The 26,259-nt window shown below is 42.0% G+C and overlaps 2 protein-coding genes across 2 annotated transcripts; both read right to left on the bottom strand.

The window, feature by feature from the left end:
• Positions 1-618: 618 nt before the first annotated feature.
• Positions 619-26,259, bottom strand: LOC118851671 (aldo-keto reductase family 1 member B1-like). Its single transcript, XM_036761184.1, has 10 exons — positions 26,089-26,259; positions 16,264-16,431; positions 14,961-15,077; positions 13,949-14,026; positions 10,731-10,853; positions 10,211-10,317; positions 9,205-9,286; positions 8,808-8,891; positions 3,764-3,846; positions 619-1,034 (listed from the first exon to the last, which is right to left on the bottom strand). The coding sequence occupies exons 1-10, from the start codon at positions 26,152-26,154 to the stop codon at positions 992-994; spliced, it is 951 nt and encodes a 316-aa protein (XP_036617079.1). The 5' UTR covers positions 26,155-26,259; the 3' UTR covers positions 619-991.
• Positions 21,545-22,238, bottom strand: LOC118851672 (60S ribosomal protein L29-like). Its single transcript, XM_036761185.1, has one exon. The coding sequence runs from the start codon at positions 22,178-22,180 to the stop codon at positions 21,545-21,547; it is 636 nt and encodes a 211-aa protein (XP_036617080.1). The 5' UTR covers positions 22,181-22,238.

The raw sequence follows: 26,259 nt of genomic DNA, 5'->3' as shown, positions 1-26,259 counted from the left end.
AACTGATGAAAGCAAGGCCCAGAAAGCATATTAGTCACATGGCTAATTGATGGCACCAAAGTCACCCAAGTCCCAGCATACTGCTCTGCCACACTTCCACGGTCTTTTAGTTGTGGCTATTTTGGTACGGTCTTGTAGGAAACATAAAAGTGCATGCTATCACTCAAAAGGGAAAACTAGGCCAGAAAGTGTGAATAGATCTATCTGTGCAAACCCATATATGCTAGAGAAACTATTCAAAAAAAGACTTCAAAGCTTAAAAGGAACTAAGATAAACATCCAGGTTGGTTCAGACCTGGAAGAAAGCTGTGGGTGACCCTGGGTGAGAGGGGACTAAGGTAACCAAATCCCACATCTCTTGTGCCAGAGACCCATGCTTCTTTGGACTCACCCTGCCAGCCTCTCTCTCCTAGCTGGCACCCCCTCAGAACTCGGGAATGAAGTGTGTATGGTTTTTATATTTTATTTATATTTTTGTTATGATATTAATATTTTAGTTGACATGCTGCTCTGTAAACATTTAATTGTTTCTTTTATGTGTTCCAGCTGGATAAAGTTGCCCAGGGCTCCAAACGTTTGAAGAGTTCACTTTAGAAACAAAGGCTCACTCTAAGTACATAACATGAAAGATTTTTTTAATTTAAAGCAAGAAGGTAGGGTTTATAACTTCAAGCAGATGAAATCTACTTGTTACTAAAAGAAAGAAAACCATTTACTGGAGCAATAATTCTTGTTTGCAGGGCCCATCTGGGGAGGGGGTAGTCACTCTGTACTCCTAGCTGGGCAGGAAGGAGGGTCCAGAAAACCAGGAGTTACTCCAACAAGCTAAGATCTGACGGGGATATTCAGTGGCTGACCCAGCTCTCAGAAGCAGAGGCCAGGGTAGACCAATGCAATGCAGAAGAATGGTATTCTTTGTCAGGACGAGTCGGCAGAGCTGCAAGCATCAGGAGACCGTCATCCAGACACTGGGCAACAGCTAGCCAGAACTTCAAAACGGGGCGTTGAAGGGGTAATCTTTGTGAGACATAGTACTACAAGGGAAAGAGACAAAATTACTTTCACCATAGGGACGCTGACCATAATGAAGACAGAAAGATGGCACAACGTATGCTTCTAAACATTATAAAAGGCAAAAATACACGGCTGTACTGTGCACTATGAGGGTGCTAAATAGTATAGGAAAGAAGGCCTTGTCCTCACAGAGCTTCTGGTCTCCTTGAGGAGATTAAAACAAACACCAACAGCACCACAATATGCTGTCAAATGAATAATAGACAGATGTTACAGGAGTTCAGAGAAGACTCAGATCGCCTCAGGAAGGCCAGGGCAGATGTATAAAAATGAGGTTTTGAGCTGGGCCTGGAAGGAGTCACTCTCAACGGAGAGAGTCACCGGATTTGGATTCAGGCTACCTGGGTTCCCATCTTTAATCTGCTGCTTGTAGGACCTTGGAGAGGGTGGGGGTGGTAGGGAAGAAAGAGGGGAAATCCCTTAACTAGTTTCTTTGTCTATAAAATGTGGATAACAGTGCTTTTACTAATAGTCTCTCAGGGCTGCTGCAAAGTAAGCATTTTGGAGAGCTAACATGCTATATAAATGGGGGCTCTTGCTACAAGGCAGGAAGATATACAATGAATCATTCAAGAAGTCAGAGGGGGATGCTGGGAAAGCCCAAGGTGTGTTGTGAGGGAGGAGGGGGCAGTGAGGGATCGATTTAGGTGGGAACAAAAATTCTGTGGGGGAGAACCCCCCCCCCAAAAAAAAGTAGGAAAAAAAGTAGGAAAAGAAAACTTCTGAGTCCTTACTTTTTATTGACCAGGGCTTAAAGAGATCAGTGTCTGGCACATAGCAGATGATTAAAAAATTCTAACTCATTGACTGCTCAGACTATTCTCTCTATTCAAAAATCTTCTGTAGCTACCTGGAGCTGCAAAGTGCCCTGGGACAAGAGTTTTCTAGCAGAGATGGGGATGGGGGCGGAGAAGGGAGGGTGAAAAAAGAGAGAAGCTGGGGGCACAGAGGCTACTCCCAGGGATTCCTAACATTTTTTGGTGCCACGGACCCCTTTTCAGAATAATCTATTTTAAATGCATAAAATGAAATATGTAGGATGACAAAATGATTACGATGAAGTACAGTGATTAACATTTGGGGGGAAAAAGTTTACAGACCCCAAGTTAAGAACTCCTGAGGCTAGGAGGTTACTAAAGTAGTCTAGGTATGAAATGATAAAGGAAATAAAGCCTTAGGAGGCAGAGGAATGAGAAAGGAGAAATATTTTGGTAGCAAGAACTCTCAAGATATGTGCCTAGTTTTATATGTATGTTTGTGTGTACATGGGCACATGAACATATGCATGTATAATATATATATACACATACAATATATAAACATGTGTACATTGTTTATACCTCTATACATAAAATATGAGCATGTTACATACAAATAAATTGTATTTAATACAAATACACACGTCTATATGTACCTACACACGTGTGCATATAAAAATCTCTGACTCTTGTACATATATACACACATACACATATAAATACATACACACCCACATCTACAATAGTCAAACATCACCACAAGGTTTTGGGTCTGGCTGTCTAGAGATAGCATTAAGCAAGAAAAAAGCAAATCAGGGAAGAATGGCTCTGTTTTAGAGAAGCTGATGCCTGCCTTTCCAACACCTGGATGAGAGCATCAGCTACAGAAAAGGCAGATCGTTAAAAGCCAGGGGGCTAAGTGATACATCAAAGGGAGAGAAAATAGAGAACTAAAAGCCGAAGACAAGGACTAAGCTTTGGGGAATAACCACGCACAGGTTTAGAGGTAGAAGAGTTGGTTTAAAAAAACACCAACTTAAAAGAGACATGTACCAGGCTATTATACTAAGTTCTTTTTACAAATATTATTTAATCCTCACAACAACCCTACAAGGTAGGTGCTATTATTACCCATATTTTTATAATTGAGGAAAGGAAGGCAAACAGAGGTTAAGTGACTGGCCCAGGGTCACACAGCTAGGAAGTGTCTGGGCACAAACCAAACCCAGGTCTTCTGACTCCAGACTATCCACTGAGCCACCAGCTACTTTTCCTCAAAAGGAAAGACTGAAGGACCATCTGGGATCAATATGTCTCATATCTCCCACAAGGTTCTGAAATTAGATGGCAACGGTATATTTAATAGGAGATAGCAAGGCACGGTAGGTAGAAAGGGCTCTAGATTCAGGGGATCTGAGTTCAAATCCCACCTCTGGTGTTTACTACCTTTCTGACCTTGAGAAGTCACTTAACCCTTTAGGCCTCCAGTTTCAACTAAAAAATGATGGAACTGGATTAGATGGCCTTGTGGAAGAGATACAGAGAATACTCCTAGAGGGTAGCACCCATCATTAATTTCTCACATCATCTAACATAGAAGACACCCCATTTCCCCCCAGAGAGATGAATTCAGCATTTGGCCTTCAAAGGATTTCCTGTGCTATATCTAGTCCAAGCAGTTTGAAATGTAGTTCTGGCCGTAGCCTGAAGCACTTGTATTTCCTAGCACAGTCCTAGCCACATGGGGGTTAGTTCACAGGAGGCTGCAAGCCATGCCCTTTCCTTGGAATGTCTGTCTCTTGCAGAACCTTGGAGCTCATTTCAGACCTTCTCTGGGCTACAGCTTCAAGGTCGTGGCCCTCCAGGGGTACACATGCTTTTGTTCCACTGATAACTAAAGACAGGTAAGACTACGTTCAGGAGAAACCTACTTGGTCAAGACGCAGACTCTCCAGTTGCGGTTGAAGCTGAGTATAGTTGACATATCCTCATCAGTCAAATTGAAATCAAACACCTGAAAAGGAAAGAGCGTTTCCAGTGAGTCCTGGACACAAAACACTGACTGAATTCAAACAATAGTGCCTGGCCTACCGTACACCAGGTACTCCCAAGGCACTAAGGCCTCAAAGACAGAAAGATGAAATAACCTCTGCCCTCAAAGGAGTTTATATTCTAGTGGGAAATAATATAAAAAAAATAATGTAAAAAACAAGGTTATGGAAGCTGGGGAAAAATATGTAAGGTGTTACTTGGGCCTAATTTTGAAGGAAACTTGGTATTTTAAGAGACGGAGGTAAGGAAGAAATACATTCCCAACATGAAGCAGTATCATTTACTATAAGGGATATTTAAATACTCTGTGAGCAGCTCCAGGAAGGATAACCGTGAGACTTCAGAATGCCTTCCAGGGGGGTGAGTTTTCAAAGCTGACTGTGGCAGAAAAAGAGCAGGCTAAAGAGGAAATCTGTACAAGCAGATCGAGTACCAAGGAAATATTCCCTTCCCTAAGAAGTCAGCCGCTCTAAATGGCGGTTGGAGCAATGATACAGAGATGGAGTTTCAACTGGTCTGAGGAAAGTTCACTGCTCTTACTGTTTATCTGTAGAACATCCATTGCCTTAGAAGAAGGCTGCCTCACAGAGGTGAAGGATGCTAAAAGGTAAGAAAAGTCACAGTCTTGTCTATGTCTGTCTTGAGATGCCGTTTTGTGTTCAGTGTGATGATTTGGAAATAACTGACAATATAAAGCAATAATTGACAATATAAAGCCCTTTTATGTAAGTTCCTAAGGGGCAACCCCTCTAAGGTACTTAAAATCTTGAATTCCTTTTCTCAAGGTGGGCTCTCACTTTTGAGAGGGGACTTAACCCCTCATTTTTTAAAAATATAATGAATCTTGTTGCAATTCTTTAGCACACCTGTACTGCTACTGGAAGCAAGTATATAAGATCTTACTGTTTTCCATCTGAATTTGTAATATGTAAATTAATTCTTGAGCTTGTCATCTCTTTTCTAATAGTTATGCATTCATTTGTAAGATAAGGTCCTTGAAACATCTCAGAATGGCACGGGAATAACAAGATGAAGAAGTTTGTGGGACAGAGTTATAAATCTATCAATTAGAAAGTTTAAAGATGGAAACATTGTTTGTTTTGTTTCAAGAAAAAGAATTTCAGTGCAATCTGTTATTTTAGAGAAGAATAAGTTAAGGACTATCTCAAAGGGAAATCCGATTTTACTTAAGTTTGTTATTTAATCTGGGATTAACACCTGTGTGTAGAGCATGTCCTGAAGTACAGGCGCAATTTATATATTTATCTATATATGTTTAAATATATACATTTATATAGTATATATACACATTATTATATATCATATACAATATATACATACTATCTATTTTTCTATATATAGATATATAATTGAAATGTATATCCATACACTGTTGTCTAGATACAATTTGAGATTAAGTACTTAGTACATTTACATATCCCATCCCATGTTTTTTGTTGTAAGTTACACAAGCATCTTTTAAGCAAGTCCACTTGTGTAACCCATGAATTTAGGAATAAAAAGCATCTACTTAAAGTACCTCCTCCTCCTAAGGGGGGGAGGAGTTAATTGGGAGTGGAAAATTCTGAGAAAGCAACAAGATCAGACGATTATATATGTCCAATTTAAATGATTCTAATGGGATACACAGGTTCTGAGCATGTTCTCATAATAGGTTCTAAAAAGTGGGTTCAGGACTTTATATATAAAATTGTATTGTTCATCTTTGGCACAAACCAGGCATTGCCTGTTTGTTTGAATGCTTAATTTAAATAAAGTTTTCAGAGCTCTCCCTTCCTGTGGTACTTTAAAATGTTCAGGGTTTGTTTTTTTTTAATTTCTCAGTTATTTGAATTTCTTAAGTATACCAACATAACAATTTGCTAACTAACATTACAGGGCAGTTAAAAGTAGTAACACTGAAGTTTTTCCTTTTATGAGATTTAAATTTGAAATAAAGAATGAGTATCAGTTATAAAAAGTTGAATGACGATAGAATCCGTGCCAATTTTAAAAAGTCTTCTTAACTTTAGCTTACATGTCTACTTTGGTAAATGTCAAATCTTTAACCACAAGGGTTTATTTTATAAGTCAGATTCTCATAGATAAGAATCTTCCTTCATACTAATGTTGGCACTGTCTATATCATGAGTTTAGGCAAAGATGGAAACAGCAAGGGGTATGTGAAGACTTAAACTCTCTCAAGTTTCAATTGAACTTGGGTTCCTACTTGGATGTTGCTTTTACAGCTCTATTGTTAATAGGATTAGAACCCCAAGGTTAAAAATTCAAGTGGCTATATTAAATTATATTGAGATCAGTTTTACAAAAGATTTTGGCAGAAACTTCTAAGAACCTCTACAACAACCTGCACCAGAGAATCAGGTCCTCTAGGAGAAGTTCCTCCCTTCAGAGCTGCTAGGAGAACAGGCCCATTCCAGAATGCCTAAGGGGAGATGTTTTCAGAAACCAGACAACTACATGTGACACCTGAGTCGCAAGATACCATGCTACTATGGAAAATCAAATTCTGGGTTAGCTTTGCCCTTTTACGAAGACTGGCTTTGTTTCAAGACAGGACCTCATGTATTTATGGAATTTGGTGACTACTGAGTATGGGTCAGTTACAGGCTGTCATAGGAAGAGTAGTCTAGCTGAGGGCTCAAGAGAGGGTCAAACCACAGCACCTTTCAAGGACCATTTAACAAGCCATAGAGGGGTTAAAATCTCTATCAGTAAAGGGAAAACCCAAACCAACAAAGTCATGGAGCCTTCAAAGTACTGAGGTTAAGACTATATGTATAAAAATTATAAAATGTGAGACAGAGGAAATGACTCCATAGGTCACGCTGTACAATTCATACCTGAAACATGAACATGAAGCCCCTTCTATGGCACTGCTGACCAGGGACCATCTAGCCTTTGCCTGAAGACTTCTAGGGACAGAGATGTGTCACCTTCCAGGGCATCCAACAGTAAAAGGCATATGGAAACATGGGAGGGTTTCCCTGGCTAACTGAATTGCTTGAATGACTAGTATTTTCCATTAAGCTATCTCATAGGGTTATGGTGAATACAGTACTTTCTTCACTGTCTGGTGATGTCTAAAAGAGGGTTATTATTTCCTCATATTGTCCCCACCATGCACCCTACACCTCCAGACAAACTGGATTCCTGTGGCCCCTGAATATTCAATGTGCCCTCCCACCTCTGACTTGGCTCTATGCCTGGAATGCTCTCCCTTCCCACTCTTTGCCTACTCTTCCTTTAAAACCCAGCTGAAATGCCACTTCCTCTATGAAGCCTTTCCTGATTGGTAATGAATGACCTGACCCCACTGCCTGCCCCAGACTTTCCACAGAAAATGCATGAGCAACGTGGAACACTGCATTCACTGTCATGCTCAATTGCTACGTTGATAATTTTTGCTGAATCGCTTCCCAACCTCCTCCTTTCTTTTTTATTCTGTTATAAAGGGTAGTTCTTTGGGTGGAAAGAGGGATATGTCTGGAAATGACATCACAAAAAAAGCTATCAATTTTTTTTTTCTAAAAGACTGCATAGTTGCTGTCCACATTCAGGAAAAGAACTAGGGTCTGAATGCAGATTGCAGCATATTATTTGCTCTCTCTTTTTTTCCTTGCTGCTTCTTTCTCATGGCTTCTCCCATTGGTTCTAATCCTTCTTTAAAACAATGACTAATACAAAAAGAAGTTCGATATGAATACGTATATATGTAGAGCCTGTATCAAACTACATGCTGTCTTGGGGTGGAGGGAGGGGAGAGATGGGGAGAAAATCTGAACTCAAAATCTTATGGAAGTGAACAATGAAAACTAAAAAACTAAATAATTTTTTTAAAAAGACTGCTTTAGAGAGTAATAAAATGAAGTGAAGAAACATAGTGAGTATCACTTGGGTGACAAGGACAGACTTCAGAGGGCCCAAGTAAACAGGTGAAGAAGTAGAAGCCACTATTCTTTTTAGACTTTGGCTGCAAACAAGGGCAGGGGATAAGGTTGATTGGTGGGGGACGGAGAGATAGGATGGCAGTTTGACGGTATACTGCAGGGTCAAGGAATTGTTTTTAGAATGGGGGAGACCCAGGCATGTTTGTAAGACAGGGGGAAAGAAGCCAACAGGGTGGGAAAAGTGGAGGATGAGAGAGACAGTGATCTAATAAACATCCCAATCAGCCCAACAGTGAACCACTGGAACCTCAAATGGGGGACCCTCCATCAGTCATCTCAGCTCTTAAGTTCACGTATCTAAGCTACTTACCTGAGAGTTTACTGTGAGGGCACCAATGATCACAGTCTAGATCAGAGATTCTTAACCTGGGTTCTACAAACTTTTCTTTCTTTTTTTTCTGGGGCGGGGGATGGAGGGATAAGTGTATTTTTATACATAAGGGAAGCTAGGTCGCACAGTGGAGAGTGCTGTGCTCGAAGTCAAGAAGATTCATCTTCCCGAGTTCAAATCCAGCCTCGCACACTTATCAGCTATGTGACCCTGCACATGTCACTTAACCCTGTCTGCCTCAGTTCATGTGTAAAATGAGCTGGAGAAGGAAATAGCAAATCACTCCAGCATGTTTGCCAAGAAAACCCCAAATGGGGTTATAAAGAGTGGAACATGACAAACAACCCAACAATTTTAATGTAATTTGAATAACATTTTGATAAGCATATTTTGATGTAACTGTAACTATATTTTAATGACAGCATAATTACAATCCTTTGTAACCCTACTATTTCAAGTACTTAAAAATGTTATTCTGAGAAGGGCCCATGGCTTCACCAGGCTGACAAGAGTCCATGATACAAAGAAGGCTAAAAACCTCTGTTCAAAGGACAAACAGAGGGGGACTGGCCAGCATGTTTCTTGTTCCCTGAGGAAACACAAGGCCCATGGGTATCTTACCTGAAAGTTCTCAGCAATCCGGGATGGGGTGACCGACTTGGGGATCACAACCACTTTTCTCTGGATATGGAACCTAATCAGAACCTGCAGACAGAAAACAAGAGACGCTGTTCTCCTCTGGTCTAGCTGGGGCCACCAGAAACTTGAGGAGTCAGGCCCCCTTCCTCCTTAAAACAAATCATTCCACAGTATAAAAGCATTCTCTTCTGAAATTTACATTTAGAAGTGTGGAGCAGAACAGAGTTTATTAAGATTGCAGTATTTGGGGGGAAGGCAGTAAGGAGGGTGGGAGAAGAATGGAAAGGAAGCCTCAAGCAGAACCTTCAGCTAGTGCTAGCAAAAATGACAGCAAGGACAGAAGAGTGAAGGTCTGTAAGCAGCAGCAAATCTCCGGTACCTGTGCTGTCGTTTTTTTGTGCTTTGCTGCAATGGCCTGGATCCTGGGGTCATCCAAGAGAGAAGGGTCCTCTGGCTTGGCCCTAGGAATAAGAAGATATTAAATATGAATAAGCACTCATTTTTAAATTTAAATTTTACTCTTTAATACATTTTTGGCCTTTAAACTTCATGTCACTTTCATTTTAAATAAAAGTGATAACTAATGATTCCTCTCTGAACCCCTATAAACAAAGTGAAAATTATTTGCTCCATTTGGTGCAAGGGAAAGAAAAGGATTTCCCTCCCCCAAGCCCGACAAGGTATACTCAACTCAGTGAGTTAAGCTGGGATTTGAACCCTTAGACCTTTGTACAAACTTGCTTAATATTGGGCCACTAAACCTTTCCTAAAAGAGCAAGAAATCTCGTTGGTAGTGGTATAGTATGAAAGAAAGAGTGCTGCTATGGGAGGCAGAAAGCCCATTATTAAAATCCTAGGTCTGCTACCTACTACATGTGTGACTTCGGGCAAGTTACTTATAACTTCTATGGGCCTTGGTTTCCTAACTTGTAAAACTGGCCTCCACTAGGAGGTTCCTTTTAGTTCTGGGTGTTTTTTTTTCCCCCCAAAGAGAAGGGAAGTAAGAGCTGCTATTTCATTGGTGTAAAGAACTACCCATGTGGAAAAATCCTTTAGCAATAATGATTGGCAACTTGTCTACAACTTACAGTCTCAAGAGAGTAGCCCAGGGGCAGTGAATGATCTTCCCATACTGGCATGCCAAGCTTTCCTGACTCAGAGGCGACTGGGTCCTCTACCTACTACTACACAGTACTGCTATTCTGTGAGATAAATCAGTGGTGAAATCCTAAACCCATCCTTCCCCACCTCAAAACACCAACAAAGAGCTCTGATTAGATGGGTTTGCTATGCAGCCACCAAAAGCACGTCCCTTAGAGTATTTCCTCTCTTTGCTTCTATCCCTTGTGAGAAGGCAGGAAATTATGGTTCCTTAAATCCCTCACCATGGCCTGTCTGGAGAACCAAGGGGACTGTAGGCTGTCACCACAATGCCCTTGGACTTGCAATATTCGATCAACTTCTCCTGGGTGAGATAAGGATGGCACTCAATCTGTAAATAAACAAGTGGTTGTAAAACGTGAATAACTTGCCCCAGGATGCACGCTGATCTCACCCTCAACCACTGATCCTGAAACTTTCTCTCCCTACTGATGAGTTGGGTTGAGTTTATTAAAGCTTTTCTAATGAAAACTCTCTACAGTAGCAACCATGGCCCAGATATCACCGTCATAGGGTCAAAAGACTGTTTTAAGATTCTCTTAATTTTTCCAAGGTCTGTCAAAATAGAATTGGTCCTTGGAGTCCGGCAACGCCGATCTCCCAGATCCCTTCTCTTACCAGCACTGAAGTCCTAAGACAGGATACTGTGAAACCTACTTCCTGGCTGCTAAATGTCTACAATATGTCAGGGTCATATGGTCCAAAAATACAGGCCGAGGGCACGACTTTCTCTTTACAGTTTACCTGGTTAACTGCTGGCTTGTACTTCAGCCCTGGCTTGGTCAAGAGCTTCTCCATCTGATCATGGTTGAAGTTGGAGATTCCAATGGCTTTCACCAGTCCTGCATCCACCAACTCTTCCATGGCCTGAAAAGAGAAAGGTTTGTGAATGACTAAAAAACACTTCTCGAGACCAGAGTGAAGGAGAAGAAAGTGGGGGAAGATATCTGAATGATGAGACAGACAGGAGGGGCATTTAACAAATGGACTGGGTTTTTTTTTCCAGTAAAGTATGAAGCAAGGTTTTTGGCTGACGGTTGGGGAGGGGATGCAACAGGAGGGTAGATAAAGAGATGAGAAGGTGTGGGGAGCAGCTGCCAGGGAGAATGGATTAGTGAATAGATCTCATTTCCCTCTTGCCTCCTCCCAAAACCTTATTCCATTTATTCTTCTTCCATCTTTTACACATCATCACTCATTCCTAATTTCCCATGAGGAAGCTCATGTCTACCCAATCCTAAATAGCCTTCCATTCTGTCTTCAAGCTATGTTATAATTCTTTAAAGTTGTACATAACTGATACCTTTACTTTCTCCTCAGCTTCTGTTCATCTGGTTTCTTTCCCTCCTGCTATACTGAAATGACTTTCTTAAAGTTCCCTAACAACCATCTAGTTGCCAAATGCTAAAAGAATTTTTAAAAATTAAATAAAAGCAATTTTTAAGACTTTCTTCTTGACCTCTCTTGCTTGCGTTTTTGCTGGATGCCCCTTCCTCCCATGGCCTTAGACACCCAGTATTCACTGGTTCTCCTCCTACCTCATTGATTGTTTTTCCCCTCTCTCCTTCACCGAGAACTTGTCATCCTCCCAAAGTCAATATTGGTGCTATTCAAGGGTCTCTCTTTGGCCACCTACTTTTCCCCTTTGCAATCCAATTCGTTCTCAAGTATTTTACAACCATTCCTGAGCAAATGACTTCCAAATCTGTATCTCTAATCTCCAGATTCCCTTCTGAGAAAGCGGCTAGACTTGGGAGTCAGAAAGACTAGGTCAAATCTGGCCTCAGACACTTCTTGGCTGGGTGACATAACCTGAATGCCTCAGTTTCCTGATCTGTAAAACGAAGATAATAAAATAGCACCTACTCCTGGGGTTGTTGTGAAGATTAAATGAGATATTTGTTAAGTGCTTCAAAGACAATTAGCACTATATAAATGCTAGCTACGATGATGACCATGACAGGTAAAATGAGAGCGTTAACCTACTAGATGTTCTCTAAAGGCCCTTCTGGCTCTCATCCTAAGATTCTGCTGTCAATCACTGACTACAGAACAACTCATCTGTCCACTAGTACGTCAAATTCAAAATATTGCACTTGTGATCTTTCCTCCTAATCCCTTTCTTCCTTCCCAAGGTCATCATTTACCCAGTTCCCCATGCTTGATACGCTGGATTTAATTGAGGGAGAGGGAAGAGTCAATCACAGAGACCAAGTCTTATCAATTATTTCTCTGCAGTATCTGTGGCATCCAGTCCCAACTTCTTTGCTGACTTCCAGAATTGCATCTCCAACTATCTACGGAACATCTAGAACTGGATTTCCTGTAGCTATCTTAAACTCAATATGTCCCAATTCACTACAACATGAACTTGTTATTATCTTTTCCCCTAAACCCTACCTTATTTCTAACTTACCTATTACTGTTGAGGTCACCACAATCTTTCCAAGCACCCAGGCTTGCAATCTATATGTCATCCTTGACCCTCTCTCCCTCCTCTCTCTCTCATCATTCTATATCCAATTTGCTGCCAAGGGTCTGTATACTTCCCCTTCAAAACTTCTCTTGAATATTTCACCTTCTCCCCTCTGACACTGCCACCACCCTGAGGGAGGCCCTGATCACTTCATGCCTGGACTATTGCAAGAGCCTGCTGGTGGGTCTGCCGGACTCAAGTCTCTTCTCACTCTAATTCATCCACCACTCAGCTGTCAAACTGATGTCCCAGAAGCAAAGATCTGACCATCGACCATCTCCTCTCCCCAACTCAATAAACTCCAGTGACTCCTTGTTCCTCCAGGATCAGATATAAAATCCCGTTTGTCCTTCAAAGTTCTTCATGACCTGCCTCCCACCTTCCCCATCTTCTTATGTTCTATACCCCCTACACATCCTGCACTCCTGCCTTCCAGAGGAAGCCTTTCCTATTGGCCCTTCCTAACTTACCCCTTACATCTTACATTCTCCAACTCCCACATACCCTACAATCCCACCTTCTACAGAAAGCCTTTCCTAATGGCCCTTAATGCTAGTGCCTTCTGCTAATTATCTCCAATGTATTCTGTAAATACCTTATTTATACAGTTTTTTCATGTTGTCCACTCCATTAAGACTGTGAGTTCCTTGAGAGTCGAGTATTTTACCTTTCTGTATATCCCTGAGACTTAGCACAGTGCCTAGCACATAGTAGGTGTTTAATAATATTTATTGACCGACTGTCTCATTTCACCATCCCACTACATGTCCTCTTTGCTATCCACTGGCCCGCGTGTATGAGTTTCCTAACAGGTCTGCCCACGTACATTCTCCTCCCTCTCCAGGTTACTACTACCTATTTCACTGGCCAGAATCATTCTTAACCATTCTTCTGACCATGCTGTTTTTCTGCTCAAAATCCTTTAGTGGCTCCTTTACTCTACTTTCTCACCTTTTTTTTTGCCTTTGCTCAAGCTTTTTCCTAGTCTTGGAATAACCCTTCCTCCCATCGTTTGAACTCTCCTTATCTTTTAAAGTCCAACTCGAACGCTACTTCTTCCCAGGAGCCTCATCTGTCCATCTGACAAGAACATTCTCCTTTGGACCTCGCGCTTCTATTTCTGACTCTGAAAGTCATGTCTTGTATAATGTTGCATACTACAGTTATCTGTGTTTGTGTCTTATCTCCCTTTTAAGACTCAAAGCTACATGAAGACATGGACCATGTCATCTAAAAGATGTATCTCCCATTACTTAGCACAATAGTCTGCATTTGGAGGCTTAATGTTTATTAAATGAATGAATAAACGTCAAGCCAGATTCTGCTAAGAAAATAGGAAACTAACCAAAAAAGTGAACAGGGGTTCATATGGAAGCACAAACACATGGCTTAAAGATCCAGTGAGAAAATAAGATTCCAGCAGAGACTTGAAATGATTCTCTAATCACATCCCAAAGAGTCCAACTAGAGCAGTGACTGGTCTTACCGTCCATGTATCCAAAAAGCTTGTGTTACTGGGAATCACATTGCCCTTATCATCCAATGGGAAAAGATCCTCTCCAGCCTGTCATAGACAAGACACAGCAACATAAACTGAATTTCATAGAAAAGACACACTGACAAATTAAAATTCACAGACTTTTTTCCTTAGGAGGCTTCCCTTTTTCTGAAAGGAACATATAGAAAACTACACCAAACCTAAGTAGCCATCTCCTTTTTTAAGGTAGTTTAGGAACAAATCCATATATCCATATATATATATATCCATATATATATATATCCATATATATATATATATATATATATATATATATATATATACACACACACATACATATATTTACATATATAGATATCTATATAGATCTATCTAAATCTATATTATCTAGCTCTAGATCTTTATATATACATATATTTACATTTATATATAAAAGATCTCTATAGATATTTATTTATATATATTTACACACACACATATAAAAGATCTTTATATATAAAGATCTATAGATCTAAATAATCTAGATCTCTCACTCTCTCTCTCTCTCTCTCAGAGAGAAAGAGATCAATATAGACATAGAACCGGTATCCTCAACAAGCCAATTCAGTTTAATGAAGCCCAACATTCAGGTGTAGATTCTTCTCAGCTTATTTCTAATCATTGCTGACAAAAAAAAAAAACCTCAACAAAAAACCCACATACATATTCTGTAGTAAGATATTAATGTTCTAAACAAAGAAATTAGAGGTCTCCAAAGGACCAGGAAGTACCCATGAAGAAAGCCACAGGACTCAAGAGCTTTGACAACTTCTCCCTGGGTGGTCACAGGCAAGTCACCAAATCTCAAAACCCCCAATTTTTCTAGCTCTAAAATGAAGATTAAAAATAACTTGCCCTCCACCTGATTCTCAGGAAGGTCTCGTCATACTTACCTTCTGACACTGCATCACCCATTTCAATCTGCTCTAGAAATGGGGGCTGCTGGAGAGAGGAGCCTCACCTTAAATCCTGTAGGCCAGTGAATAAGGTAGAGATCCAAGTAGTCCAGCTTCAGGTCACTCAGAGTTTTTTGGCAGGCTGGCTTGACCAAGCTTTTCTCATGGTATGTGCACCAAAGCTACAAAGGAGAAAACAAGAAAGCACCCGTTGCTGTCACTCAGAGTTACTTACAGAAAGAAGGACCTCTCTTGGCCGTTCATAGGCCCTGAGACAAAGAAACTGTTGACCTCTCAAGTAATCTGAAATGGACTTCCTCTTCTCACATCTATCCCTGAATTTGTTTCAAAGACTATAGATCTGGTATCTTAAATGCACTATTGTTAGTCTCTAAAGAGGACCAATGACTTCAGGATTTAAGTGAGCCATTGCTGCACAAAGTCACTGGCCTCACTCTCTCTTCTACAGTCATCAAAGTCCAGTGGCAGTAGAGAAGTAAAGACAACTGGCGATGAACCGAAACGCAGCAAATGACCTTGGCATTTTCCATGCTGACATAGGCCTCAGCATTCCACAGCAACTGCTTCAGCAACCTTCATGGCTGTTGGAAAAAACTGTTCTCACCTACATCATTCTGCCAAAAAGTCTTCAAATGCTTGTGGTAGACAACTCTAACTCACCAGTGGGCTGGAGGCCTATGGGTTACTCTCAACCTGGTTTAAGCCTATCTGCTGGGCAATTCTGCCAGGTTGTGGCTGCTACACATGCTAAAGCTTCCTAGAGCCACAAGTGAAAGCAGAGTACGAGGCAGACACCAAAGGTAGATGGACAGAACTAAAAAGAGCTCAGCGAACCCTCACACCAGAGGAGCTAGTCCCCTCTGAACACCTCCAAAGGAGCTTGTGCAAGTGAAGCTTTAGCACAGGCTGTCACCTGTAGGCCTAGAATGTACTTATTCCATCTTCATCTCTACTTCTTATAATCTCTAGCTCCCTCCAAGGCTCAGTATTTCACAAATTGTTTTACACACACACACACACACACACACACACACACACACCTTTCAACTCCCCATTCCCAAGCAACAGTCCTTTCTTGATGGGGGAAAAAAAAAACACATCCCCTTCCATCTAGGTGTCCGTATTCCCAGCACCCAGCACAGTGTCCTGCCCACTGTAGATGTTTAACAAATCAAACATGGCATGCCACCCTTAATTCCACACTGGACAGGTCCTCCCAATAACTGCTGTCTAAAATTAATGCTACTATCAAGGTAAGACTTTTGGTTTATTTGGAGTAAAAAAGACTCCACAGAACAGGACATGAATTCAAACTCCCTCAGCCTGGCCAGAAGTCAAACTACACACCTTGCTGACGATGAAGAGATCTTCCCGTTTGACAACATTTGCCTTGATCTTCTCCTGGATGGCCTCACCTACTTCATTCTCATTCTGGTAGACATGGGCACAATCAATGTGGCGGTATCCGACATCAATCGCAGTCTTCACTGCATCAGCCACTTTGCCTGGAGGGGACTGAAGGGGAAAGTAATATAAAATATGAGCTAAAAATCTATCCTAAGGAGTGACAATTATTTCTACTTTAGAGGCCGCATCTAAAGAGAAATTTTATAATGCACCAGAAACACGGGGAAGTCACTTGATACAGTGGAGGGAACCTATGAACCAAAGTTAGGATCTGGGCTGTCACTACCTATGTGGCCTTGGGTAAGTCTATGACCCTATAGAGGCAGCTAGGTGGTGCAGTGGATAGAGCACCAGACCTGGAGTCAGGAGGGCATGACTTCAAATCTGGCCTTAAGATACTTACTTAGTTGTGTGACCCTGGGCAAGTCACTTAACCCCAACTGCCTCCCCCAAAAAGAAATAAAAAGATTAAAAAAGACAAAACTATGATTTTATGTGCCACCTCTTCTATGGGCACTTTCCTAATTGTTCCTATCCTCTGATCTCCAATGTCAATTTTTCCTATGCCATATAATCCATTCTTGGTTATCTAAGATTTGATAGTCTCTACTTGTTTCATATATAGAAGCCTTGTCCCCCCCCCCAACTAAAAAATCATAATTTTATTTCTCTGGAAGACCACCAACACCTTTATTTTATACATGTGGAAATGAGGACTAAAGGTTTAATGACTTGTCTGAAGTCATACAGATAGTCACAGCAGAACTGGGGTTCACAACCAGGTTCTCTAACTCCAAATCCAATGCTTCTCCTACTATGCTTAGCTGAATACATAATATCTATGGGATTTAACTGAACAGAATGGCAGTGACCTATCAATTTATCTCAAGACCACTGGCTAGAGCCAGCAGCATGTGACACACCCCTACCCAAGCACTGTTGCTGGAACTTCCAGGACTATAACAGAATCTCCTTATGAAGTTCTGCTTCTTGAAAACCCAAATGCAATCCCCACAAGCTTTCCCTGGTCCCCTCCTTGAGAATGACCACTTCAACATCAGGAGAATAAGGGCTGTGTTATCAGAGAATCTCTGAGGCCATTTAATCCAACAAACCTAACCTGAATGAGAATCCATTCTACTGACTTGGGTGTCACCCAACCTTTGATTGAACACCCATGGGGAAGGGGAACCTATTATCTCTCAAGAGAGCCCATCCTAATGGAGAACAGCGCTCATCTGTTGGAAATTTTTCCTTCTATCAGATTAATTCTACCTCTTTGTAACTCCTCTCACTAGAGTTTTGCACTCTAGGGTCAATCACGTGAGAAATTTTCAAATGCCTGAAGATAGCTATCATTCCCTCAAATCTTCTCTTTTTGAGGGTAGAAATATCTATAGATCCTTTAATCGATTTTCATATGGCTTCTGACTTTGATATTCTCCAGCTTCTCAATGTCCTTCTAAAACTTGGCCCTCAAAATCAAAAGCCATCATTCCAGCTTCCAGATACAACAGTCCAAACACTTCAACAATCCTAGACGCTATGTCCTGGACACTGTTTCTCTTGGGCTGCTAATCAAACAGGTGACCGACACTGAACCTGTAGTCAGTTCACTAAAATCCCCAGACCTTTTTCAGATGAACTGCTGTCAAGATTCCCTTTCGCCTTCTTACACTTAAGAAGTTGATTCTGGGGATCTACGTTTGAAACTTGACTTTCTTGTTAAATTTCAACTTTTTACTTATGAAGGACATGGTTATCCACCCTCAGAGAGATAGATGACAAGTATAATATGGTCTTCCATAGATGCATATGAATGTATTCATCTATATATGAGCATGATTATAGGTATCTAAGTATCTATAGGTGTATGTTTGTCTATATGAATGTATGTATCTTTGTGTATATATGTATGCATGTTAGTATATGTATATATGTGTGTATATATATGCACACATTATGTATAATTCTATCAGTGCTTAATTGTACCTTGAGAGAGAGGAAGGGGAAAAAAGAACAAAGTAAAAAGTATACAGCAGAGACCAAAAAGAAAACTTATGGAAGCACAGAAAAAGATGGACAGCTCTGAACACAACGCATAGTATTTATTATACAGGCTTTCTCAAAATGGCAATTTATTGCATATTTTGAATCCTCTCTTATGTTTTGCTGTGCAAATGGCAATACTTTTTTCCTTTTCTCATTTTATATTTAGGTTTTAATATTTAAGTTTATAATGTTCCTTTTTCTTATTGTGTATTTAAATTTTTGTATTTAAGTTTAAAATAAATTAATTAAATTTCATGTTTTTAAATCTGGCCCAATATTCTAGCTTTTGCAGAGCCCGTCATCCAATAAATTACTTATGCTGCCTAACTCTGTAACTTTTGCAATCCTATAAACTTTCTCTCCAACCCCAGTGCACACCAAAGTGTTCTACTCACAGCAGGTACTTAACAAATGTTTTTCAAATTCAATCAGAGCATCTCTCTCTAAAATAACTCAAGAGGCTGCCTAAAGAGCTGGTAGTTTAACCTTAGTAGTTTATTGGGGAGGGGGGCAGGGGAGAGAGAAAGTGGCACAAATGTGTTGGCAATCAAAATGGGCTCTTAGCACTTAGTTCAACCAAGTGCCCTTGAAGAGTTTGGCTTTTATTTCCTTGATTAAATTAGGAGTCCTTGCCTCAAGAGAAAGCCTAGTTTACATGGGTTTGAGTGACATGTTTGTGACGCCAGCAGCTTTTAGACCACGTGGGTGAGTCGCATGTGTGACTCACCCTTGACCCTGAAAAAGATAAAACCAGGGGTTGGCTTTCTCTTTTCCGGAGCTCTGACCCACAGCCGTGGTGGCATGCATGACTCTGGGCCAGCCCTTGTTATGAGCTCCCAGGCTGAACTTAGATGTTGGTAACTATGAATCTGTATTTGGTCTGTCTGTCGAGGTTTGTAATTTGTTTGTATTTGCTCTGCAGGTCAGAGTGCTGGCTTCCTCCCCTGAACTAAGTGAATGGTATTTGTATGCTGGATTAAAGTGAGATTGTCAACCCCTTAACGTTGCTTTCCTTAGTGAAGCAGATCAAAAGAACCTGGGCTTTGGCAGGGTTCTGTGAGCTGGTTGTTGTTGGTTTTACACCCCCCCACAGCAGCTGCTAGCTGGATTGTTGAAGCAACAAGACAGTGTCTGAGTATTTGCTGTACAAATGAACAACTCAGCCCAGATTAGAATTTACACTTTATCTCCCACTCACTGGCTAATCAGCCTTGCTCCCAGAAGAACACTCCATCCAGAAAGATGAAAGGCCTTTTTCTATGGGGTCTTAAACACAATGGGATAAATTTTTACTCAAACTGAGTAAAAAGTACTGTACTTTCAAATGAGTTTCCAGGCCTAGATCTGAGTGAAATAAATCAATCATCATTAGAAAGCACTTACTGTATAGAGAGCTAAGGGCCCCAAAACCTTGGGCAAGAGATGATTGAGATGAAGAAGTTAGGAAAAGGAGGAAATATGCAGAATAGGAAAGGAAAAAGGGTCAGAATCCATGTAGGCAGATGGTGGTACAGTGTTTAGACTCTGAGTCTAGAGTCAGGAAGTTGTTCAATCTTATCAGTCATGTCTGACTTTTTAAGACCCTATTTGGGGTTTCCTTGGCAGGGATACTGCAGTGGTTTGCCATCTCCTTCTCAAGCTCATTTTACAGATGAGGAAACTGAGGTAAACAAGGTTAAGTGACTTGCCCAAGGTCACACAACTAGTGTCTGAAACGGGATTTGAACTTGGGGAACTTGAGTCTTCCTGATTCCAAGCCTAGCGCTCTATCCACTGTGCTGCCTTGAGTCAGGAAGACCCAAGTTCAAATCCCACTTTAGACACTTACTAGGTATATGACCACGGGCAAATCACAAAGTCCTAGCCTCAGTTTCCTCATCTGTAAGATAGCGCTGATCATAATAGCACCTACCTTGCAGTACGTACAAATGAAATAATATTTGTAAAAGGGGATTAGCAAAGTGCCTGGCACATAGTAAAAGGTTATATAAATACTTCTTCCCTTCTCCCCCTTCCATGAGTAGTAATTTAAAAGAACCTAAACCATAATCACAGGGTCATAGATGTTAAGTTAAAGGAATCCTAGAAGTCATCAAGTCCAATGGCCTCCATTTACAAATAAGGAAACCAAAGCCCAAGGAAGTTTTAAGCCACCTGCCTGCCCGGGGTCACAATGACAAATTCTAGCAACTCTCCCAGAAATCAAGCATCTTTATTTACTCTGAGACACCGTATGAATGACAAGCAGCTGAGTCTAAAGAGTACTGAACTCAGAATGTTCACAAATTTAGTGGTCATGAAAATACCTTAAAGCAAAGGGTTGGGTTCTCATGATAAGTGACCATTCTTCAAGAGGATTTCTGATTGGCTTTATCTTAGGTGATCAGTTTCCCAACGCTATCAGGAAGTATTTGAATCGCATGATGATATAGGAATAACTCTAGCTTTATATAGCTATTTATGGAGAAGGCAGTACAAGGCATCATTATTGGTATTTTAAAAGTCACAGAATTTTTGAGCTGAAAAGGATACTAGAGATGATCTGGTCTAAGTGTCCTCAACCTGTTGGTCTCAGAAGCCCTGGGGGGAAAAAAGGTATGAAAAGCTACTGCAAAAAGTCCTTCTCGTTAATGACTCTGTATAAAAGGCAGGCTAGGTGGTAAAGTAGCTCGAGTGCCAGGCCTGGATTCAGGAAGCTCTGAGTTCAAATGTGACCTCTGATATTCACTAGCTCTATGACCCTGGGTCACTTCACCTGTTTGCCTTCATCCGCTGGAGAAGGAAATGGCAAACCACTCCAACATCTTTGCCAAGAAAACTCCAAATGGAATTCGCAAAGAGTTGGACATGACTGAAACAACTGAAAATATTAAATAAGCTAACATACATCCCTTCTATGGAATGAATAAATAGAATCTTGCACATACACATATTAATAATTTTCAAATGTTGGGACCTCCAAAATCTGCCTCATACTAGAAGTACCCTGTGGACTGAATCCATTCAAAATCATACCTCATGAGCCTTTACCAGTGTTTATTGTTGTAAAAAGTATTTTTTTTTTATGATTCACCATTTCCTTTATTTGTACAAAATAGTGAATAATCATACCCTGGCTAGGAAAAAACGGTGGTTTAGGGTTTAAATAAGAGCTTCTGTCCTGAAGCATCTACTTTGAAGGCTTGGGACTAGCAGCTTTAGCCCCAGCATCTTTGGGTTTGGACTCGGCGGCCTTGGGGTCAGTAGGCTTAGCAGCCTTAGAATCACTGGGCTTCGGGGCCTTAGAATCAGACTTGGCTACCTTGGGACCAGACTTGGGGGCCTTAGCATCAGATTTGGTGGCTTTGGGGCCAGATTTGGTAGCCTTGGGATCAGACTTACTGACCTTGGCGGCAGACTTGGTGGCCTTGGGGTCAGTGGTTCTGGCAATCTTAGAGTCAGGCTTTGTGATCCTGGAGCCTGGACGTTTGATGCCGACCCTAGGGCCTGGACGCTTGCTCATCATCTTGTGGCCAGCATGCCGGGCACTGGCCTTGGGGATCTTGGGCCTGAGGAGCTTGGCCTTGGAGGCCTTGGTGCTCAGGGCCTTGATGGCCTCTGCTCTGGCCTTGATGGCTTTGGCGCTGTTGGCCTGCATCTTCTTCAGCCCCTTCTTGTTGTGTTTCTTGGCAAAGCGCATGTTTCTTAGAAACTTGGGGTCAACCCCTTTCAGAGACTCGTATCTCTGTGACCTAGGCTTCTTGATGCCATTTCTGTGCCATTTTCTTGATTGGTTGTGAGTGGTATGGTTCTTAGACTTAGCCATTTTTACACCGCAGCCTGCGCTAACAGGCGCTCCACCGACCGGAAGAGGCCAAAGCGAGAGAGAGCAAAAAGTATTTAACAAAAGAAAATAGTGAAAAAAAAAAAAAAAAAAAAAAAAAAGTATATGTGTGCACACACATGCACATAGAGATATAGATGCCTTTATTGAGTATCTTAGATTTGGGGTAAGAATATATGTGTATGTATGTAAATTATATGTGCGTAGATATATATACACACAATATACATACGTGTACACATGTGTATATATGTGTGAATTTATAGATGTACACACAGGAGTGTGTGTGTGTGTTTGTGTATTCCTACCCCAAGTCCAGGAAACTCTATAAAAGGCATCATGGAAGATATGAAATATATCTTTTGGCCCATGCTAGTCACCCTGTAGAACTTGTGATGGCAATGTCTTCTGTGGCATCTGTACCTGGTACACGTTCAATATTGCCCAGGTTTCTTTTCTATAACAATAGGTGCCTATATGAGGTTTGCAAAGCACTTTCCACAAAGTTTCATTTGGGCTTCACAACACCCCCGTGACATGAATACTACAGGTATTGATATCTCTAATTTGCAAACCAGGAAACCTAGAAACTCATGGAGGTTGAGGCTAGCTGAAAGCTAAGAGTCATCAGCGGTCTGATTGGTTATTTGTTAACTTGACAAGGACAACAGGGTTTTGTCTTATCCACCTTCATCAAAGAGAGATCAAACTTCAAAAGGCTCCTTTGTGCCAAATTGCTGATTTTTTTTCTGAGGCGGTCAGACTAGAAAAAAAACACAGCACTGGGGGGATTGTGAGAGGTAAGATTCTCATCAATTTCCACCACGACTCTCCCAGCTCTGACAGTGTCCCCTCCGGGGACTGTCTCTAGGACAAGAATCTGGGCAGGGCTTAAATAAAATTAAGAAGAAATACACTTACATTTTATTGGTTTATCTCTATCCCAAGGCCATATATGACCTTCAGTCCTTGGGGGTTTTTCCATCAACTCAGTTCAGCAAATAAAATAGAATAACACTTCCAGAATCCTTACAACTCAAAGAGAGCTCAATTCTAACTCGATTAATCCAGCAGACCTGGATCTTTTGGTTACAAAGACCAAAGATGAGCTCTCCTAGAGAAGAGCTCTACGTTAACTAGAAGCATTTCAGAGTAAAAATCAACGGTGAGCCAGGAGCACGTAAATACATGAGAAGGGGAAAGCCGATGGCATTATGGAAGGCTGCCCGGTCTCCGGACCAGACCACTCCATACAATGATGCATCAAGTCACTGGGAGTAAAACAACTGGACCGATCGCTGTATTGATAAGGGGAAATAGAAATATTCGCTATCAAAGTAGGTCAAAGACCCCCTTTGCTATTTATAGTTTTAACAGCTGGCCACGGCACAGCCAGGTCCCTTGCCCAGGGCCCCACAGATTTGGGCCTGGGTTTTCCCAGCTCTGAGGTCAGCTCTCTGTGAGCCCAATTTATATATCACGCTGTTTACATCTCTCTTAAGCACTTACCATGAATTATCCAGTAGTTATTAGCCATACCCCTCCCCAAGCAATAACCTAATTTCAGCACCTCCACAACTGGCATTATTCTGCATATAATAAGTGCTTAATGTTTGCAGAAATACATTTCGTACTTCAGAGGAAGAAGAGGCTGTCCCAGTCAGATGATTTCAATGTACTTCCTTCTGGACCTCAGTCTCTTCCTTGTTTAAGGCCCAGCTAATGTGCCATTTTTAAGAGGGGTCATTTCTTAATTCCACTGCTTTCTTTCCCCTCCCCCTCAAGTTATCCTGTATACCCTTATCTGTTTACCCACCCCATAGAGTGGAACATGAATGGGGCTGCAATTTATCATATCTAGCACACTGAGGATAATTTAAAAGGGTTTAATCTTGCTTACAAACCGATTTGTTTCCTTGCTAATCATGTTTCCTATCCCTTCTAATGGTTTATAAAAATAGGATTCTTCTCCTTAACCAATTCATGAAGAGTAGCAGCCTTTTTCATTCACTTAGTGGACAAGTTTTCCAGGGGGAGAAAAAAAGTTCAAACTATTTTAAGTAACGATCAAATGATATTAAGTCCTCTACACTAAGCAGAGAGGCAGCTGGGTGGCCTAGGGCACAGAGGGCTTGGAATCAGGAAGACTCAGGTTCCTGAGCTCAAATCTGTCCTCAGACACTTTACCAGCTGGGTGACCTCGGGCAAGTCACTTAACCCTGTTTGCCTCACTTTCTTCATCTGTAAAATGAGCTAGAGAAGGAAATGGCAAAGCACTCCAGTATCTATCTTTGCCAAGAGAATCCCGAATGGGGTACCGAGGAGTCTGCCACCACTTAACAACAACAAAGCGTGGCATTAAGAACTGGATTTGAGAATCTAGAAGACCCGAGTTCAAATCTCATCTCAAAAAAAAAAAAAATAAAATTACTAGCTGTGAGAATCTGGACAAGTCTCTCAGCCTTATCGGTAATACCTGATAGGAACATCTGATAATGATTATGCACCTAGCTCACAGCGTGGCTGTGAGGATGAAATTTTGCAAACCTTAAATCATTTTACAAATGCTATTCATAACCCACCCCCACCCCCCAAACGAAGACGGAGAGCTCAGGGTCTCTGCTGAAAAGATATATTTATAACCTGTATCAGACTGCTTGCCGTCTTGGGGAGAAAAATCTGGACCTCAAAATCTTACAAAAATGAAATAATCTTTACATGTAATTGGAAAAAATACTTTTTAGCAGAGGGAGAGAGAGATATAAAGAGATGGGGGATGAGAGAGATTAAAAACAACTGGGACACAAGCCGACTACAGCTCTTGGCAACATTAAAGCCGCCAAGTCCAATAAGGCAACTTTTAATGATGAGACTCCGGGGGAGAGCCAACGGGCTGGTAAAACTTCGACTTTAATTTGTCAGCATCTAACAGGGCTGGGGAGACAAGTTCCAGGGGCTGGAGGGAGGCTCCAACAGGTGGTTGTGCCGGACTCCAACCCCGGGGAAGGAGACACACTTTTGCCCCAAGGCGGATCACTAGAACCAGACCTTCCCACCTGATTCTGATTCTGCCTACGGGCTCTCCAAAACCCGGGAAGAGCGGGGGTGATGGAAGGGCCGGAACATCACGGGAAGAACGCCCCTCCTCCTTTAAATTTCAATCAGACAGAGCCGGGGGGGGGGGGGGCTGTAAAAGGAGCAGTGTCGTGGAGACTCGGGGTGCGGATGGCCGGGTGCAAAGTGACAAAGTCAAGACATTTCGTTCAGTATTTGGGGGCCGCAGTCGGGGAGGAAACTCAGCCGGCTGGGGTGGGGGGGTAGCTCCAGCGCTCTTTTCTCGACTTGATGTTTGGGGTTTTTTTTGGAGGGGGCGGAGTTGCTCCCTACCCTTTGCTAGGTAGAAGGCAAAGCCGTTTCGATCTCTGGTCCTGGAGACCCGAGGTCACATCACTTCACCTCTGCCTCAAGTTTCCCCGCCTAGAACACGGGGGTCGGGGCAGCACCCACCACTCCAGGGTTGTTACGACGATCAAATGGGATAATTTGCAAAACGATTTGCAACGCTGGGCCTGCACACGGTGGGCGCTTGTTCCTTCTCCCCTTCCCCTCGGCCCCCACTCCGGGCTTCCCGGGTCTCTCCCAGAGTCTGGAGCAATTATGCGAAACTTAAAGGCCCAGCGCAAGCACCTCGTTCCACCCACGAGGTCGGAAAGCAGCCACGCAGTCGGCCCCCTGGAGAGGGCGAGGTGAGCCCCATATCTCCTTCGCTCCCCCCACCCCGGGGAGCGCAGAGCCGGAGGAGCGGGGGCAGGGCGGCCGGTAGCGGATCCTCCCCCCCGACCCCAAGCTGGCCAAAGGGGCAGGCCCTGCCGGCACAAGCAAGCACTTACCTTCCAGGTGCCCAGGCCCACGATGGGCATCTTCGCGTTGTTATTCAGCACGAGGAAGGTAGCCATGATGGTCCGGCCTTGCAGAAGAAGGACACGACAACCCACGTAATAGCCAGCCCCGAATCCGACACCACAGCTGTGTGCTCCCAGTGGCTACCTAAATGGGATGAG

Source organism: Trichosurus vulpecula, chromosome 5 (assembly GCF_011100635.1).
Source record: "Trichosurus vulpecula isolate mTriVul1 chromosome 5, mTriVul1.pri, whole genome shotgun sequence".
NCBI lineage: Eukaryota > Metazoa > Chordata > Mammalia > Diprotodontia > Phalangeridae > Trichosurus > Trichosurus vulpecula.
The sequence above is the reverse complement of the archived record's forward strand: the minus strand, read 5'-3'. Positions and strand labels throughout refer to the sequence as shown.

Bases quoted from the DNA above. Each gene is read 5' to 3' on its own strand.
- LOC118851672 (XM_036761185.1), bottom strand. From the start codon at position 22,180: ATGGCTAAGTCTAAGAACCATACCACTCACAACCAATCAAGAAAATGG.
- LOC118851671 (XM_036761184.1), bottom strand. From the start codon at position 26,154: ATGGCTACCTTCCTCGTGCTGAATAACAACGCGAAGATGCCCATCGTG. The intron at 16,432-26,088 runs GTAAGTGCTTGC...TTTCCCCTTCAG, and splicing joins TGGGCCTGGGCACCTGGAAG to TCCCCTCCAGGCAAAGTGGC. The intron at 3,847-8,807 runs GTAAGATACCCA...TTTCCTTTTCAG, and splicing joins GGATTGCTGAGAACTTTCAG to GTGTTTGATTTCAATTTGAC.